This window comes from Amblyraja radiata, chromosome 22 (genome assembly GCF_010909765.2).
Source record: "Amblyraja radiata isolate CabotCenter1 chromosome 22, sAmbRad1.1.pri, whole genome shotgun sequence".
Lineage (NCBI taxonomy): Eukaryota > Metazoa > Chordata > Chondrichthyes > Rajiformes > Rajidae > Amblyraja > Amblyraja radiata.
Window position 1 is genome coordinate 29,272,089 of NC_045977.1, and position 20,351 is coordinate 29,292,439.

General features: G+C 40.9%; 1 protein-coding gene across 3 annotated transcripts in view; it reads right to left on the reverse strand.

Moving 5' to 3' along the window:
• lmf1 (lipase maturation factor 1) overlaps positions 1–20,351 on the reverse strand; it is a 499,938-nt gene that overhangs the window by 477,576 nt on the left and 2,011 nt on the right. The window contains exon 1 of one of the 3 annotated variants that reach the window (XM_033040856.1): positions 8,264–8,471. The exons of 1 other annotated variant lie outside the window; for it this stretch is intronic. In XM_033040856.1, coding sequence (XP_032896747.1) covers positions 8,264–8,462 — 199 coding nt within the window. In that variant the 5' untranslated portion in view covers positions 8,463–8,471. Of the gene's footprint in view, positions 1–1,292; positions 1,514–8,263; positions 8,472–20,351 lie in introns of those variants that run through there. One more of the 3 variants, XM_033040857.1, reaches the window with a different exon arrangement.

Sequence of the window (20,351 nt, forward strand, 5' to 3'; positions counted from 1 at the left end):
TGTATCATCTTAAGATTTTTGAATCTACCTTAGCCATTACTACCTTTATACTTGTGTGATTGCCTTATTTGTATTTCAGACATTTGTTTCAAACTCTAGCTTCTCACTCTGAATTTGAAATTCTATCATATCATCACTCTTCCTCAGAGGATCCTTCACTATCAATTAATTAATTAATCCTATTCCCTGCTTGGTTCCACAACCTATTGTTCTAAGAAAGCATCCTAAATATATTCCATGAACTCATCCTCAAAATCACCCTTCGCAATTTAATTTATCCAATCTTTTTGATGATTATAGCTGCCCATGATGATTGAAGTACCTTTCTTACACGACCCATTACTTTCAGGTTTATAATCTGTAACTATAATGTGGATTACAGCCAACTCACACCAGTGATTTATTTCTCTTGAAATCTCTTGCATTTGCCGAGGGGGCCACTGAGCACAAACGAGCTGCTGAATTAATTTACAATGTAAAATGTGACTATGCTGTTCATTTCATATGTTGCCATATTTGCAATCGCTTTATCAATGGAATGTATCCAGAAAAGAAACACTAGCAGGCAAAATGTACATTTTCTGGACACTCCATATGTGAACATATAGGAACATAAGAAGTCGCTGTAGGCATTATAAGGGTTCACTGAAACAGGTGGGGCCAGGTTAGAGACTCCAGTGATACAAACCATAGCGACAGTAGAACGACTTGTGTAACTTCAACAAGCCTGAGGTGGACAAGGACAGAATGCCAATGTGCCAAATATCTAAACCCTTGAAAGTGTAAAAACTTGTAAAACCTGAAGAGAGCTAAATAGCAAATGACAAGACAAATTACTCCGGGCTTGGCAGATCCTGCACGTTCAAAAGCTTTGCAGTAAATTTACAAGGTAGTAATTCAACATAAGAGAGAGAAAAGGAACTTAGAACGATCTAGGCTGAATCCATTGTGCTGTCTTTCTATGACATTAGTTAGAGATCAGTTTTAGATTTAATCCACCAGATCATTTAATAACCAAACTCCAAGGGTCAACAACAATTAAGTTTTGTACATCAATTTTACTAACCATCCTGCACCATTAGTTACTAAGACAGTGGATGCAAATTCCTGAAATAACTGTATGCATAATACTAACCCTCTGCATTCTCTCACTACATCTCAGAAAATATTAGGACTGAAACATGCTAGTTTGCAATAAAAACAATTGCAGGGATTTTAAATATAATCTATATACTTGTAGTAAGCATATCTTATTGATTAATCACAACCATTTCAATTAAAACATTTCTTACCCATCTGGAAATAATTTTCTTTTCCAATAAGTTCTCTTCTTCAACGTCTCAACTTTCATTGTAAACCAAATTTATAATTGGTCCTTTTATTGACAATTACACTCCTCCCGTTTGCAGATATTTTCAAACCCAACCGTGGCTCTCCAATATGAGCAATCAGTTCCATCGACTGTTCCTGCCACTTTCACCTTTTCACAAACCGGCTTTCTTTTTATACAGAACCTTTTTTTTACAGCCCCCTTTGTTAACATGCGAAAGAGACACAAAAGGGAGTCAAGAAAAAAAGATTTTTATCTGCAGTGACCAACCCTACACAAAGAGGTGTCAATCATTAATAGGATCCATGAACTTACACGGAAGATCAGCAAACAACTCCTGATTTGTATCGGTTCTTTTTAACTGGCAGGACCATTCAGTAAAAAGTACAGTAGTAAAACTAGCTTATTACGTATCGTGTGCAGTATGTGTAGTGCTATTGTTCTTTCAGCTGATATAAAATGCAGCGAGATAATTGCGTGGTTGATAACTCAAAAGTTTTTCCTATGTAACGAATCCAAGTGCAAGATTACAGAGGCTACAGTTTCAAATTAAACAGCACAACCTCTTCCAGCTGCAGTATACAAGAGGGAAGAAAGGAAACCTACATGTTCTGCAAAATATTCAATCTGATGTATGTCAGGCACAAAATACAATCATTTGTGTGTGAGGCTTGCTTTTAATAAAAGATTTGAATAAATTGATTCATAACTACCTTACTGAAACACGTGTGGAAAAACTTAACTCTGAGCACAATCTATCTTCATATTTCCTCACTACTCAAAGCATTTATGCAACCTGCAATTATACATTTTTTTAAGAGTGCATTTCAAATCCAGCTAAAATCATAATTTATGCACCAGAGTATGTTTATTTTTCGAAGCAACTGCCTGAGCATTTATTTCATTGAAACAGAAAATGCGATAACAGACAGCTGGTCAGGCTGCATCAATGGAATCCACGAGATAATGTTTCGGGTTGATGTATTTGGTCAGAACTGAGGAACATTTGAAAGACACTGAATGAGACCAAGAGAAAGGGAGAAGAGAACCAAAGGGAAAATCTGTGATAGGATGGGACAAGAGAGAATGTGAGAAAAGGGATAATAATGCAAGGTGATAAAAAATGGTAAATGATGAGTGAGTAGCAATTAATTGGTTAGGAGGAGGTGCAAGTGGAAGAAGAAGGAGCAGAGGCAGAGAAACTGGGACAACAGAATGTAATCCTTGTAAGAAGTAAGATGGAAAAAATGGTCCAAGTAGCTAAAGGTATTATTAGGTTTTCAGAAGATACTAATCACTAGTCCAGCTTCTCAAAATTGAGATGGCGAGGTTGAGAATGGGAAAGAAGAAGCTAGAGCATATGACGGTGAGAGCAAGGAGGAAACTGGCAACAAAGGTAATAAAAGTTTCCAATTCAATGTGAAAACGCACACCTCCAGATTCAGGGACAGTTTTATCCCAGCTGTGATCGGGCAACTGAACCATCCTACCACAACTAGAGAGCAGTCCTGAACTACTATCTACCTCAATAGAGACCCTCAGACTATCTTTGATCAATCTTTACTGGCTTTATCTTGCAGTAAATGTTATTCATGTTATTCCCTTTATCATGTATCTTTACACTGTGGATAGCTTGATTGTAATCATGTATTGTCTTTCCGCTGACTGGTTAGCACACAACAAAAGCTTTTCAATTAAGGGAATATCTTTGAGCTATTAATATTTACTACATTAGCATTCTCCCTGCAACAATTGGGATCTGTATAACAATTATTGGTTACCTAGCTCATACAGCATTTATACAGAACAACTCATTTTGCCATTTTATTAAGCAAAGGTCTGCCATGCTGCCACTTGAATGAATATGATCATGGCTGATCATCCACAATCAATTAATCAAACTGCATTTCTCCATTTCATTCTATTATACAACCCCAATTTTTGTTTTGCATAAAAATGCTGATCTAACAACATCACAGTCAATCTAGACGACTTCTGAACATCAGTTATTGAGACAAGCAGCAACAAAACAGACTCTTCGGCCCAACCCCTCCATGTTGTCTATGTGTTTCTACTGAGCAAGTCCCATTTACATGTGTTTGGTCCAGATCCCTCTAAATCATTCCTTCCCATGTAGCTGTCTAATTATCTTTTGGATGTCACCATTGTACTCACCTCTGTCATTCCCTCTGGCAGCTCATTCCATGTACACACCACCTTTTATGAGAAGAAACTGCCCCTCAAGTCTCTTTTAAATCTTTTTCCCCTGTCATCTTAGACCTATGCCCTCTTGTTCTGGACTCCTCTATCCTGGGAAAAATACTGTGACCATGCATCTTATCTATGCCTCACATGATTTTGTATACCTCTATAATGCCATCCCTGAGCCTCATAGGCACCAGAGAAAAAAATCCAGCTTATCCACCCTCTCCCTATAACTTGTCAACTTTCATTTTTTTTAATTTTATCTAACCAGGTGTTAATGTGAAACCAGAATGAGTGCTGGCACAATGATAACAACTATTCTTGCAACCTTTTGGCTATCACAGTGTGGCCACGTTCCAAGACGATTTCAGGATTTGTTTTGGAGAAAAACAATGAACAATTCAGGTGCTCATGTTAATAGATAGCTCAAGGGAAAGTCTGTTTCCAGCAGAGAGAAACCCCAACATCATCAACTGAATCACTCAGAAAGAAAGGAATGCACCCATGGCAAAAATGGCCAACCTATAAATTCTGAAGCGAATCTCTGTACGTCTTACACCCTTTGTGAGGCGATGCCTGCTCACATTATTGCAAATCACCCGACATGCTCCCATAGCCATTTCCCAAGACCCTGTCAAGATCATTCTTTACCCCGTTTGCTGTAGAATCCTGTGAATTCCTCATCACATTTTCTCGTCTTCCTCCCTGCGGGTGAATGTTTAGCTTCCACTTCCTGAAACCAAAACCGGCCCCTCTCAGCCAGTCAGGAAAAGTAAAGCGCTAAGACACTCAGCAGGTCAGGAACCATCTGTCACAAGAACATGTCAACTTCACAGATATTCAACAAATCCTCAGAATTAGGAAGGATTCAAAATTCAAAGCATCAGCGTGGTCTCCCAGTGGATGCTCCATGACCTTCTGAATGCCTCTACTGTTACTTGACTTTGACTCAGATTTCTAACCAGGCAAGTTTCCTGACCTATTAAAAGTCACCTGCCAATTATTGCACAGGATAGGAAATGCCTTGACTTTCTCTAAACATTCATACCCACTCCTGGCAGGTGATCTGAAAGCACTTTTCACAACTGTGTATTACCCCAAAGCACTTTAGGAACTGTGAAGTACTTTAAAAAAAATAGTCACTATGATAAGGTGGGGGGCATGGTAAAGGAAACCTCCTCCCAAGAAATGGTAGGAATTAAACAACTTGGCTGCAGATATCACCTTCAATTAAATAGATGTGATTGTGGATTCAGGTGAGAAATATGTATAGCACCAGGTAATAAGCACTTGTAATAGGCAATGGTAATAACACCAGGAGCAATATAAAGAATTTAAATGTAACAAGAAGAGACAGTGCACACAACAATAATAGTGTGGCAGCAAATACATCAAAGACCAAACGAGAAAAATGTCAAAATTAAATACTGTTCATCTAAATCCATAAAGCATTTGGAACAAGATTGATGAATGACTGACACAAACACAGATCTGAGCTAACCGTCATTGGAAGAACATGGTTACAAACGGATTGAGGCAAGCAAATTAAAATTCCAGGTTATTTGACATTTAAGGAAAAAGGCAGAATGAAAAATGAGATTGGAAGGTGATGAACGAGGTAACTTTGATAAAAACATGGCAGTAGTGAGAAGGACCATGGCTCAAAGATCAGAAGAACAAGAAGGTACAAGGAGAAAAAAGAACTAATGGGTCTGATATATAACACTCATCGCAGATGCTATATTGTTGGACTATCAATCAAGAAACAATGGGGTTTTATGTGGCAATGCAATTAATTAAGCACTTTACTGCTGAGGATTTGTGAATGTCCAAAACTAGAGCCTTAAGTTTAATGAAAATAATTACACGAGTACAGAGAGCAAGTTTGCTAGATTGAGAAATTAATTGAAAAGTATAACAGTAAAGGCATACACTGAGAAATATTTATTGTACTTCTGAATGAATAGGTATTCCACTGAAAAAATGTACATATGACCAGGAACATGATTGTTCACAGGTTATGAATCCATTATATTGAAATTAATAAACAATTTGCAAAGAAAAAAAGTAGGCCTGAACATAAGGTGAAATTTAGAAACCAGTAACAGATAATTAAAATTGATAAGGGCAGAGTAAATGGAACATGAGAATGAGGTAGGAAGAAATACAAAGAAAAAGATGTGTGAAGGAGTATAAAAATGTCCACATTGGTGCCTTAAAACTACAAGAGGGTAGGTAATAATGCAGGATATGGAAATAGTGCAGACTTTAAACAAATATTTTGTATCCGTCTTCACAGCAGAAGATAATAACAGCATACCAAAAACAGTAGGTAACCAAGGGGCCACAGTGAGGACTTGAAACAATATCACTGAAGAAAAATACTTGTCAAATTAATACAACTGTGTCTGGCGAATCCTTTGCCACTGATAACTGTGCCCCAAGGTCAAAAAGAGGTGGCTACAGAGATATTGGATGAATTGGATTGTTTTTTTTCCAAAATTAACTAGATTCTTTAAAAGTCTTACAAATTGGTAAAGTAGATGTAAATGTTCAAAAGAAGACAAAAAAACAGGGAGCTAATGCCCAGTTAACCTAACATCTGTGGTTGGGTAAAATGCTGGAAACCATTATGAAGGAAGTGATAAAGAACACTTCAAGGGCATAACATGATTAAGCAGAGTAAACATGTATAACAGAGTATAACAGGAAAATTGTGCTTAATATACATTAGAATTCTAGGAAGATATGTCCAGCAGAGTGGTTAAAAAAAAGACCACACCTACAGTGCATTTGGATTTTCCAAAGAGCATTCGTTAAGATGTTACATAAATATTACTGCACAAGATAACAGCTTGTGGGCTTATATGCATTGTTCAGAAGGATGAGAGGTAATCTAATTAAAACATACATGATTCTGAAATGGCCTGACAGTACAAATGCAGTGAAAATGTTGCTTCTCGGAGTCCAGAACTAGGGAGCATTTTTTCCAGAATGAAGGTTACTCATTTAAGACAATACTGGAAGAATTCCTTCTCTCAAAGGTGTGTTGTTTGAATTCTCCATTTCAGAAACCTATGGAGACTGAATCATTGAATATATATTCAACAGTGAGACAGATGCTTGATGAGTCAAGAGAAACATAAACAGGCAAGAAAGTGGGTCTGAAACTGTGAGCAGGTCAATCATGATTTTATTCAATTCATTCGCAATTTGAGAGGGAGAAGGTAAAATCGGGTGAGTATTGCAGTTGAACAAAGGGGACTTTCCAATACGTCCTCTTTCTTCAGTAAACATGGTTTCCCCCACTGTTGTGGATAACAAAAGGATAGATGGATACGAACAGTGGAGCAGACAGGACGACTAGGATGGAGGAGGGGCGGAGAGGGAGGATATGCAAAGTGTATTTGAAATTAGAGAAATAAATATTCATACTGCTGGGAATTCAAGCAACGCAATGGTATGAATATTGATTTCTACTTTCAAGCAACCGTGCAGTATGAATATTGATGTTATCACCTCTTCCACAGCCAACAATGGACCACTGTGGGCTCCACCTTTCTTTAGTCATCGGTGTTGGCTCTGATTTGTTTTAAACCTTTTCATACCTCTAGTTGCCCTCTCCCCTGACTCAGTCTGAAGAAGTGTTTCAACCCAAAACGTTACCTATTCCTTTTCTCCATAGATGCTGCCTGACCCACTGAGTTACTGCAGCATTTTGTGTCCAACTTTGGTGTAAACCAGCATCTGCAGTTCCTTCCTACATCAGACATTATTGGATCTAGTCTTGAGAAGCACGGTCAGCCAATTGTCAATGGAGGAACATTCGGGGTAAAACTAACTTAGATGGGACAAGAGACCTGACTGCAAAGAGCAAACCATGGATTAGAAGGTTTTCTTTACAGAACTTGGAAAGACCTTTAAAGAATAGATGTTTGAGGTACAGCTTCAATTGTGGTAATCATGAGAAAATTAGTCAGGGTGAAATGGACATTATAATGTAATAGTCATAGCCCACACAAACTGTTATGATGAAACGTCATTGATTTGAAACATTCATCTTTTTCAATGGATGCTGATGAGCCCACTGAGTGTTGGTAGCATTTTCTCTTTTTATTCCAAAATCAGTAGCAAAAAACTTAAAACTGTATATTCAGTTTCACTGTAAATGCATTTAACCACATGGGGTGCAGAGAACAGGAGGCTCTGCAGAGGAGTGTGGGGGTCTGGAGACGGCGACAGTACATGGTAGGCGCAGAAGGAATGTATGGGGGGGGGGGGGGTTGTAGAAATGTGGGGGTTATAGGTTTGGTGGGTGGTGCAGTCTGGACGAATGCGCAGTCTGGTTTCGATGGGTGCATTTGGGGGGTTTTGGTGCAGGCTAAGAGCTGTTCTGGAAGGTTGTGATTAGTGCATTTGGGGAGTTTTGAGGGGCTATGGGGGGGTGCAGTTGTGGGTTCAGTTGGGGGGGGGTGCTGTGGGGATGTGCAGGCTGGAAGATTGTGAAAGATGCATTTGGATGGTTGGGCATTTGGGGTGCAATGTGAGAGTAGAGAAGTGTGGGAGGGTGGAGGACTATGGGGATGATGCGACCTGGTGTAGTGGGGTGTAGTGCAGCCCGGGGTGGGAGCTGGTGCATCCTGAAGTGTGTGTGTGTGGGGTGGGTGGGGGGGTTGGTCACCCTCGCCTGCCTCTCATTCCCCCTCCCTCCACCATCATTTCACTCACAGTAAATGAACGCTATGGAGCGCAGCAGAACTATCCTGGTGAGCCAGAAGGTTCCCGGCTGCAGCCCGGCGCACTCGGGCATGGGGTGACCCTGCTGCTGGCCGTCTTTGCCGGGTTGCGACGCCCCATCAGCCCCATCATCCGCCCCCTTGTCCCCAACCACCCGCCGCACTCGCAGCCCCGCCACGGGCGCCGCCATCTTGGCCCGCGCATGCGTGCTACGCCGCTGTCCCGGGACCTGCTCCGGGCTCCCACGTGTGTCGGGCTGAGCGTCAACGAACTCTCGTCAGGAAAATGCACCAACACTTTTCGTTATTAACCCCGCAATATCATGGTTGGCACACGGAATGACAATGTTGGAGATTGCACAAGACTGGAGAGCAGAATTGTGTTAAGTTTGCACAATTTTCTAAAAAGCATAAAGTGCAGGAGTAACTCAAAAGCTCATGATCTGCACAAAAATGCTGGAATAACTCAGCTGCTCAGCTCCTTTTCTCCAGAGATGCTGCAGGACCAGCTGAGTTACTCCAGCATGTAGTGTCTATCTCCTGTGTAAACTAGCATCTGCGGTTCCTTCCAATGTGTAACTTTGCAGAACCTGGATAGGCGACCTTTCGCAGACTGAAGGGTTCCGACCCGAAACGTCGCCTACCTATGTTCTCCAAGGATGCTGCCTGACCCACTGAATTACTCCAGTTCCTCTGAGGTTCCTTGTGTCAGCATCCGAAAAACATATTTGGGACAAAGACCCATCATTTGTTTACTTGTACTACACAATTTGAGATTTGTAATAGAAAAGAATCACGTGTGGTTAAAGTACACACTGTGAGATTTTAATAAAGGCTATTTGTATACATTTTGGTTTCACCATGTAGAAATTACAGCAGTGTTTATACATAGTCCTCCCTCATTTCAGGCTGCCATAATGTTTGGGACACAGCAATGTCATGTAAATGAAAGGAGTCATGTTTAGTATTTTGTTGCATGCAATGACTGCTTGGAGTCTGCGATTCATGGACATTACCAGTTGCTGGATGTCTTCTCTGGTGATGCTCTGCCAGGCCTGTATTGCAGCCATTTTTAGCTTATGCTTGTTTTGGGGGCTAGTCCCCTTCAGTTTTCGCTTCAGCATATAAAAGGAATACTCAAATGGGTTCAGATCAGGTGATTGACTTGACCACACAAACACCTGTGAAGCTTTGTGTACCAAACATTATGGTGCCCTGAAATTTGTTTGGGGGGGGGGGGGGGGGGGGGGGGAGGGGGGGCTATGTATAAACACAGCCAAGCAAAAACTGAGCAATTTTTCAAAATGCAATGATTCTCCAAGTTCCATGTTATCCTGGTTTTGACTATTACTACTATGTTAATCGTAATAAAGTTATCAAATACTCTATCCAATCCCATCATGTGTGTAATGGAAGAAAGGAACTGTAAGTGCTGGTTTACAAAGCACTTTGTACCATCATGTACGCACCTTCTTTAAGGTCTCTGCAGGCCAATTGAACACAGAAAATACATTTTGAAAACGAAATAATTAGTTTTCAACATTTATTGGATTACAGGATTCAATGGAGATCATCGAAAATCTTTTCTGTTATTGTATTTAGTAACTCTTAGAATGAAAGAGATGGGCGATAATCACTTTAATGACTTTATTAAGGGATCACCATAATGAAACTGATACACTTGTATAGTTTTGAGTCCAGTTTAGATTTAGATTAGATCTCTTAAAGAGAAAGCAATTGCACACAGTACTTTCAGAAAACATCTGCATTAAAATAAAAACACTCCAAAATGCTGTAAAATTCAATAAAATATTAAGCAACTTTTATTGAGATTACACGTTCTAATCTTCTTTCCATCACATCCACCTCTCCCACCCAGAACCAAAACAAAATTTTCAAACAGTACACTTCCATTTTGATATGATCTATGGAAAATGTAGGCAAAATTTATTCTAATGCCATTGTTTTCAGATGCAAATTAGTTTTGCCTTTCCCTAACGTTTTTGTCCATGCGACTGAAAACATGTTTGTTCTGAATTCTAGTCACACACAGGACCCTGTCGTTATGGGCACCACCGTCAGTGAAGATTTACAAAACTGGCCCTGGGCCAGCTTCTGTTTTGCAATAATAAAATATATATGTTACTGCAGAGCAGAGTGGATTATAAAATATATTTGCTTTTCAAAGGAAAACCAACAGACAAACCACTTTCTGATAAATTATTAACATAATGACCTATATTTTTTAAATACCCTGCATTCTAAATTTGTTCTGACAAATCACCTGTTGCTGAAGTATCAAAATTATAGCGATAATCTTTAGTATGCAAAAATTTATTTATTTCATTTCTCTTCCTCAAAGTGTAGCTTCAGTATAGAACTGGCTACCACATGCAGACCAGAAGCAGACATGCAGACCAGAAGAAAATTGCTTTTGCCTATTTAACTGCTGGCATCTTTAAAAGTAAATGTGTCACCAGACCAGGATGCTGAGAGGAAATAACGGCTGCTACAATTATTTTCCTTTTCTTTTTGGCTGCAAGCATGGTGTCAGAGAATTGCTAATGGTGTTTTAAAAGGGAGAGTAGAACAGTTTGAATAGATGCAGACCAGTCTGTATAAAATCAGTGAATGAGTAAATAAATAATTATAATTTAGAAAGGCACTTAATAATGAGAAAAATTCTGCAAAGATCTGTTGAGGGTAGATTGTATTGGATAATTGTTTGATAAAGTTTTTTGAGGAAGTGCCAAGGTGGGTTCATGAGAGTACAACAGTTAATTGTGACTACATGGATTCCAACAAGGCTTTTGAAAAGTTTCCACACTCAAAACAGTACTAGCCCATGTGTACAAGGGAACAGGGATCCAAAATTGGCTTATTGTCAGAGCAAAGGGTAATAATCAACAAGTGTTTTAGTGTCTGGTATACAGGTTTGTATTGGGGGCTTTGAAGGACAGTCATGGGTTCCTTGCTTCTTGTTGGATATTTCAGTGGATTGGGTTTTAAATTGTAAGGCATTGTTAAGACATTTGCAGATGGTACCAGAATTAGCCAGACACTTCAAAGTGAGGACGAAAGATAACGATTGCACAAAGGTGTCAATGGTTGAGTGGCTGAGCAGTAAAGCAACCAATTTTCAAGCTGGAGAAATGTGAACAAATGATTTTAAGGATGATGCGCAATAAGAGGGATGTACAAGACATGGTAAGGCATAGAGAAGAATGGCTAAACAGACATTAACTAAACAAAACAGACAGCTGTTTTGTGCAGTGCAATCCCATAAATCCTTGAAGTTAGAAGGGAAGAGAGATGATGTTAGGATGATACTGGCCTGCTTTTGATAAGATATAGAACGAGCAGAGAGCTCATACTGGAAATGTAAAAAGCACTGGTTAGGCATTGGCTAGATTTCTATTTGCATTTCTGGTCACTATGCTACATTAATTATGGGATAGCACTAGAGAACGTGCAGAGGAGAGTCATGCAAAATGTAGTTATAGGAACAGATTGGCCTTGGAATAGAGAAGATCGAAGGGAGATTTAATCAGAATTTGTACATTTGTGAGACATCCAGGAAGGGAGAACAGATAAAAAGTTTGTTTTCCTGAGTAGAAAGGACAATATCAAGGCAACATAAAAATATTGAGGAAAGATTGGAACAGGAGTTGAGGTAAAGGTTTTCATCTTGAGACTGTTGGGATCTGGGACAAGTTCAAGTTCAAATGCATATGTCACATATAAGGTGCAGTGAAATGTAATTTACAATGCAGCGTTACAATTAAACAAGGACACAATACACAACATAAGTCAACAGAGACAGCATTCTTCACTGGAAGGCAATACATTTCAGGCAGTCCTCCTCCTCCTCCTCCCTTGTTCACCCGTGGTTGGGGCCCTGACCCTCCGTAGTCGCCGCTATGGACGGCCCGATGTTCAAGTCCTCTGGTCGGGATGGTCGGAATGCCGACGTCGGGACAGGTCAAGCACACCCCGCGGCCCGGAGCTCCCAAATCGGCCACCTCCTTACCGGAGACCGCGGCTTCAAGACATTGTAGGCCGGCGGTCGGAGCTCTTCTTGAACACAAGGGTTGAAAGAGTGGTGAAGGGTGAGCTGTTCATCACATTCAAAAAAATACAGAGAAGAACTCTTGAAATTGATTTAATCTAAATAGCTCATTTTTGGCCACTGACACACATGTCGATTGGCCCCCTTCTGCACTGTAAAGTCCCATTAACGTGTGAACACTGTGGATGTATTTAATGTGAATCTAGTTGCAAGATAAGAAATTAGTGATATGGTATTGGAGTCAGATTAATTTAGGTAGAAAGCTCATCCACATAGTTCAACGGGCCTGGTGCTCTGTTTCCATGCTGTAAATTATATTTAAACATCAAATATGCACGTTAATTATAACCCATCCTTTATGAGTGGTGATTAACCTTTTGAATTACAAGTTTTTGGGTTGTACTGAGATTGAATTTATGTGCAATTATTGGAAGCATTATAGGTATATGTATCCCCCTTTTCTCAGGATGTGTGTGGTGACAAGGCCTACAGTTACTGCTCATACTTTGAGAAGGTGGCAGTGGGATCTTCAGATCATTAGAGTCCATCTGATTAATGGACTCTTACCGTGAAATTAGGATGACAATTCCAGTACTTAGATCCAATACTTCCAAGCCAGGATAGTATGTGACTTGGAGGGGATTTTGGAGAAGGTTACATACCCATGAACTGGCAACCCCTAATGTCATCTCCAAACATTTCAATCCCGGTCTGTACTTAGATGGGAGATCAACCTGGATGCCGCAGGTGCAACAGGCTCACTGTCGAGGGGAAATAATTCAACCAGCAGACTGAATTGTGAAATGATCCGAGTCAAATTGCATTGCACATGATACACCAAAGCACTTTGATCTACTGACTTTGTGGCTACCTATTTATTATGCTTTAATGTGAGGAGCTCTTTGCACATTAAAGTCTGGAGTAATTCAGTTGGTCAGGTAGAATCTATGGAGAACATAGGTGACATTTTGGGTCGGGACCCTTGTTCAGAATGATTGGGGGGAGAGGAAGAATTCTGGGAGAGAGGAGAAGCAGGACAAAGTGAGGCAGGTGGGACACAGGGCAGGGGAGGGGTGGGATGGGGAGAAAGGGGGTGGTGGATGTGGGGGATAGAGAGGAGGGGGAGGGGAGGGGAGGGTTGTTGTTAACCTAACATTGGAGAATTCAATGTTCTGCCTGTTGGGTTGTAAACTACTGAAGCTTTGTACATTGTTGGCTGTGTATTTATTTCAAACTGACTCTCAATGCCAGAGTCCTGGTAACATCACGGACTGTCTGGATGCAATGCCATCGTGCTAGAAACTGCAAGCACCCGGGGAGAACATTTAATTTACAAGAGGAAATAACACGTTTTATTTTAAAGGAAGAGTTAATAGCCAGACAATAATATAACCGTTTTAAAGGAATCCAACAGCCAGGCACTCCCTTGAATGCGTTTCCCACTTTTTCTCTGGCTATGTTTTTTTCCAATTATTTGCTCACTGGGCTAAAGAGAACACTATGTCCAGACTCACTGAGGTCACGATATCTCATTATCGCATCTTCTCCTGCCAGTCAGGTATGAGCTGTACCAGCGGAAAAGTTAAACACTAAATAAAATTAAACAGTGAATATTCCAAATCTGACTGAATTGTGTCATTCAAATCCCTTTTTATTTGTCAGAATTATAGTGTTTCCCGAAACGTAAATAAAATGGATGAGACGAGATTTCAGCGGCGTTAAAACTTATTGAGCGAGATTGCATCAAGTGTAGCCTAGAATAATGCAGGAAATGTTTGGTAAACGGGACGTTTCCTTTCAGCGTGTTTGAGATTGTAATACGTTCGATACAGTGTCTTTGAGATTGTAATGTGTTTGATACAATGTGTTTGAGATTACAGTGTGTTGTATAAACGAAAGCGGTTCTGCCCCTATTTGTGCTTAAATGTTTCAGGGCGTGATACATACATCCCACGACACGTTTAAAGTATCTAAACTAACACAAACTTTAAGAAGGGTCTCAACCCGAAATATTGCCCATTCCTCCTCTCCAGAGATGCTGCCTGTCCCGCTCAGCTACTCCAGCAAGTTCTGTCCCTCGTAGGTGTGAACCAGCATCTGCAGCTCCTTCCTACACCTCTCAGGAAATTTGTTGGGTTGCTTTCGACACCTGAAAAAAGACACCGACTGGGTTTCTGTTGACTAACCCATGCTCGAATCTGCTTTGAATGGTCTAATGAACAGAGGCGCGCTTCTCAACCTTACTGACTTCAGCGGGCTAGTCAGCGAGCTATGTTACAAAACTAGCAGCTCTTCTTGGGTAGGAGCGAATGTGATGGCTTGGCGGAATGGATAACGAGAGCATTGGTCGACATTATATACACATCTCATTGTAAAATCAAAATACTACGGGCGCTAGAAAAAGTGATGTTGAAATGCTCGGCGGACATTGGATAGAGAAGCAGTCTTGACGTTTTAGGTGGACGAGCAGAAATGGAAGAAGTTAGACACAAAATACTGGAGTAACTCAGCGGGTCAGGCAGCATCTCTGGAGTGAAGGAATGGCTGACGTTTCGGATCGGTCTAACATTTCATAAACCCACACAGAGTCTATTCAATTGTCGTACAATGTGTTGGTATGTAATATGCATCCTTGTGTCGAACATTCGTCAACGGGAAGCGTAGGTTCACTCAAATCAATTAACTAGATTTCCTTGCAATTCCTATATAATGTGTTGTATTAATTATGCTAATACTAATGTAATCCATTTCAAACCTATCTCTCGGCTCCTCGTCCGAACAGTGCAGATATATGGTTCAACTCTGACAATTTCTCTTCTCCGCTCAAAGATAACTTACTTCAACAAAACGTAATTCTATGTTGATTCTACAATGAGCTAGGACGAATCGAAGGGCCGAAAGGTTTCCCCCGTACCTCAACGGTCGCATGGTGTGGGGACGATGAGCTGACTGTTTTCTATGGGGCTGGTTGAATGGATTTAAGTTTTTGAAGCCTCCTATCTACATTTTGTGTCCCCAATACAATATTTCTATCTCTGTGTGTTAGTCCTGTCTGGTTTAAATATTACCACAGTCGCCGAATTGATGAGGCCCTGCGTTCGCTCTTTTGCCAACACTGGGTGTTTCTACTGCATTGGGCAAACGGTTTTAGCTACAAGGCGCCAGCGTCGAGTACAGTTTACCGTCTTTCTCTAAGGATGTAATTAGCAGAGATCATGTTAAGGCGAGTATGCGGAAGAATGTAGCAGGGAAGGGAGGGGGGGAGGTAGTTGGGGGAAAACAGACGACTCAGAGCAAAGCAGGAATGACAACCCTTCAAACGTATCTGAGCTGACAGTTACTCGCCCGGTAATGTAAGATGATATTTGAGAGGAGAGACTCGACTGCTTTGTTTAGGGCGGACTGAATTACATAATTTAAACTTCAACAGCATAGGCTTAAGGTGAGAGGGGAAGATTTAAATGGGTCCCGGGGGGGGCAACTGTTTCATCACCGGGTCGTGCATGTATGAAACCAGCTGCCAGAGGAAGTGGCAGAGGCAGGTAGAATTACAACATTTAAAAGACACGTGGACAGGTACAAGGATTGGGAAGATTTGGAAGGGTATGGGTCGGGCACCGGCAAATGAGAGTAGCTTGGTTAGGTCAGCATGGACGAATCGGACGAGACTGTTTGTGTAGGGAGGAACTGCAGATGCTGATTTAAACCGTAAATGGACACAAAAAGCTGGAGTAACTCAGCGGATCAGACAACTTCTCTGGAGCAAAGGAATAGGTGACGTTTCGGGTCGAGACTCGAAACGTCACATAATCCTTTTCTCCAGAGATAGTGTCTATCTTGGACGAAACTATTTCCGTGCTCCAAAACACGATGAGTCAGTCCGTGACTAGAACTGTCAACGTACACACATTAATGCAAACCGTACTCAACATTTGCAACATTTCTTTCAATATTTTTTGAATTGAATGGTATGAACTTTTAGAAAGAAATACACGACTTCAACGCCGAAATTGACCGAAATGGACATTAATTGTCCTGGCCACTTCTAAAGTTGTGAACGAAAAGATTTGTGCATCCATATCCTTAGAAGTGTAATACAGTAATTACAGCGGCCAGTGAGCTGGCCTGTTCTGCTGCCCCCTAGATTGTTGCATTTGATTGCCTTCAAGTCCAAATGATTAATGGGCCAAAATTAGTCAATCTGTCCCGGTCACCAGTAGGTGAGATAATCCGACTAGTATTAATTATTATGGTGACAAACATCAAATCTACGGTATCTTATACATTATAACTGCGTGGGAATGTAGCGAATCGGTCGGTCAGTCAATGAGGTTTTGCAATTATCTGGCATCCAAATACTACAACACACCTGAGCTTAACAGCGAATAAAGAAGTTAAATAGCGTGCGTATTTATTTAATATATTAATATAACTTAATTAGGCACACGGAACAAAATAAAGACGATAGCAACTGAAGAGGTGAAAAACAACTGAGAGTCCGCATGCATATTGTGCAGCTCAATCGCTCTGTAAATACATTTAAAAAATGAATTCACCGAAGGCTCTCCCTGCAACAAAAAACGAAGTACTTTTGATGGAAAGATAGGCAAAGTTACATATAACTGGTGGCGGTGCAGGAAGGAACTGCGGATGCTGGTTTTCACAGAAGATAGACAAGGAAAGCTGGAGTAACTCAGCGGGGCAGGCAGCATCTCTGGATAGAAGGAATGGGTCGAGACCCTTCTTCAGACTCTTCAAAGCAGGCATACCTTGAGGAGATTTCACAGTGGGGCAGACGAAATTTGTAGGAAGGAACTGCCGATGCCGGTTTACACCGAAGGTGGACACAAAATGCTGGAACCCTTCAGTTTGAAGAAGGGTCTCGACCCGAAACGTCACCCATTCCTTGTACCCAGAGATGCTGTCTGTCCCGCTGAGTTACTATAGTATTTTGTGCCTGTCTTACATATAACTGGCCTGTGTAAGTTAGGTACAGGACGACATGGCGTTCATTGCCCATGTTTATAATTTTATGACTATTTAAGCCAGTGATTTATTGTGTATTTTCAGGCTTTTGTGTTGTTTTATGCTGTTGTAATAGGTTTAAATCGCGTTAAATTCCGATACTAGCGAAAATATTGATACATCTGGAAAAGGTCTGGATACATGAATAAACACGTCTGTAGCTGACAAAATTGTTTTATTTTATGTCTTTCATTCGGAAAGGAATGATTTCTGAAACTATTTCAGTAAATACGTAAGCAGTACTTTATTCATTCCAGATAGTGGGCAGCTATCGAAACCCGACATATCCAAGTCAATCATATCGGGAACTAGAATGGAATCAACTGGTGGCTACTATTGGGGGTATGAGTTGCAAGGAGCCGTGAATGCGTCGTGCAAAATTTAGTTCTTTCAATAAGTGACTATCGTTCAAAACGAAATATCAGCAATTCATCGCGAGCAGTTCAAGGGGCCTGACAACTGGCGCATCCATGTCCATCACAACAGACCCGCATTCTATGGTTGGGAGGTTAAGAATAAAATTTAAATCTGCAATGTAAAATCATTTTTAATGGGAAATTTGCAGCGGGCGGGTATTTTTGTTGTTGAAATTCCAGCGTCTTTTATAAAACCGATGTGAATTTATTCATGGGTATCTTAGCCAACATTTAGTAGCACAATATTCACAGGACGACACGTAAACTCTCAACTCTGATTTTTGTATATTTTCTCCTCCAGTTAGAGAAATTAAACCTTTAAAATATGCGTCCTAAATTTGGAAACAATGAGGAAAATTGCTTGCATTGAGTTTGTAACGTGGATCGTTGTTACTGTAACAACGTTCTTTGGAGAATATGATTTCGTTACCAACATAAAGAATAAGCTAGCAGGCAGGCATCCCCGTTCTTTTCACATGGGTGGCTTATTTATTTATAAAATGCAAAAATAATACATTGCAGTAATTGTTTTAATGTTTAGCGAAATGCACTGTGCGAAATGCACAACACAATTAATCAATTCTAACAGAAGTGGGACATCGATTAACTGATTGATTATATACAGAAACTACTCCAAAATATCAAGAGCACGGCCGTATAAAACCTGATGTGTAAAACAAAGTTCAGTCTGAAGAAGGGGTTCGACTCGAAACGTTGCCTATTTCCTTCGCTCCATAGATGCTGCCTCACCCGCTGAGTTTCTCCAGCATTTTTGTCTGCCTTTAAAGAGCTTTGACCTGGTCCGATGTTACTCAGTGCAAGAGAGGAGAAGATGAACGAACTGTATGCAGTCGGTGCGCTCTGATATTTCGCGTGCTGGGTGGAAGAACTGGCGGGAATTCCGCCTGGAACCTGATCAGAAGAATAACATCGCATTAGTTTCTATTAATCCATAACTGCCTTTTTGTTTGCTAATTTGTATGCACTAATCCAAATTTCTTTCACATAACCGCAGGATTGACAAAATAGCACGTTTGTGTATTTCTGTTAAACTGTAGACCTGCCTGTGCTTTTTAACTGACACGCGATCTTAAGCACTTCTGTCGGCGCAAAGGTATATAATTAGACGCGTATGCAGATCAAAACATTGCACGGGCCTCTTCAGACGTTCCCGCTAGTGTGCAGCCGAGAGAGCGCACTCGCCGTGTGATCAGACAACGCGAACTTCCGTGTGTCTATAGTCAGTGCATGGGGACCCAGACCTGCAGCGTACCTGAGTTTTGTTGACAAGATTGTTAACTAGAGTTAGACCATCCTAAATTATCACCATTCCCCGTTAACAATGGAGCAGAAAGCGCAGCGAAAGATAACCGTGAAAGGCAACCTGCCCACAGTTGAACACTGGACAATTCTTTCATGAAACCTAGAAGCAGGAAATGTACGATTCGCATCTGGGTGTTCAGGCCCCACTCTCTTCCCGATTAAAACTAAACTCTCTGCCTCCCAATTCTCTGCCGTGAACCTTCATGTTTTGTGATAAACTGCCTCAGACCCATACAGAATCAATTAAGACCACTTCGATATTTTTGTTTGGCTGTACAGCCGCCTGGGATTCGTTAAGGATCCCGCGGACAATCAGATCCCAGTTGGAAAAATATCAAAATAATTCCACCCTTCATCCCAGCAGCAACGATACGCAACATTGTTCCTGGTTTTTGGTTTTCTCTCACCCACTCCGAATACCCACAGGGCTAGCCTTTGATCGATAGTCTACCCAAGTCCATCTTGTGAAAACATTAACAATCAAACCAATATAAATATATATACTTGGCAAACTAAGACAGCGACATCCGCCTGGACATTCTGCACTATTGTTATCTTTCGTAATGAATCTTGTTTCACTTTAACAAAACCCTGACAACATTCAGTATCGGTCCAGATCAAACGCCAATCCTCGCAGAAAGCTACTGTATATCCCAAGAAAGTCCCCAAGGTCGTTTCGCACTGGTGTTAATTTGGTTCATAATTCAATTGGGGAAAAAGCAGCACCCGGTCCCTATCGTTTAGAAAACAAACGGTGCCAACGGTTTCTGGTGTCTTTTAAATAAGTTTTGTCGCTTTTGCCATTTTTTCTTCAACACAGCACCAAAGCCAAGGCAACACACTTATATTAGAATGCATTTGGGCAGTTGTCATGAAGGTCCGCCAAACACCACCTCACCAACAGAGCCGGACACCAATCGATCATCGAAGGTACACAAAATTGCTGGGGAAACTCAGCGGGTGCAGCAGCATCTATGGAGCGAAGGAAATAGGCGACGTTTCGGGCCGAAACCCTTCTTCAGACTGGCCCGAAACGTCGCCTATTTCCTTCGCTCCATAGATGCTGCTGCACCCGCTGAGTTTCCCCAGCAATTTTGTGTACCTTCGATATTCCAGCATCTGCAGTTCCCTTTTGAACACCAATCGATCATCATCTGATTGTCATTTTCACCCCATGAACAAAGCAGTTAGCCGAGACCAATGGACGTTCATATTTTCTCACATTTTTATCGATCTTTTTTAAAAGG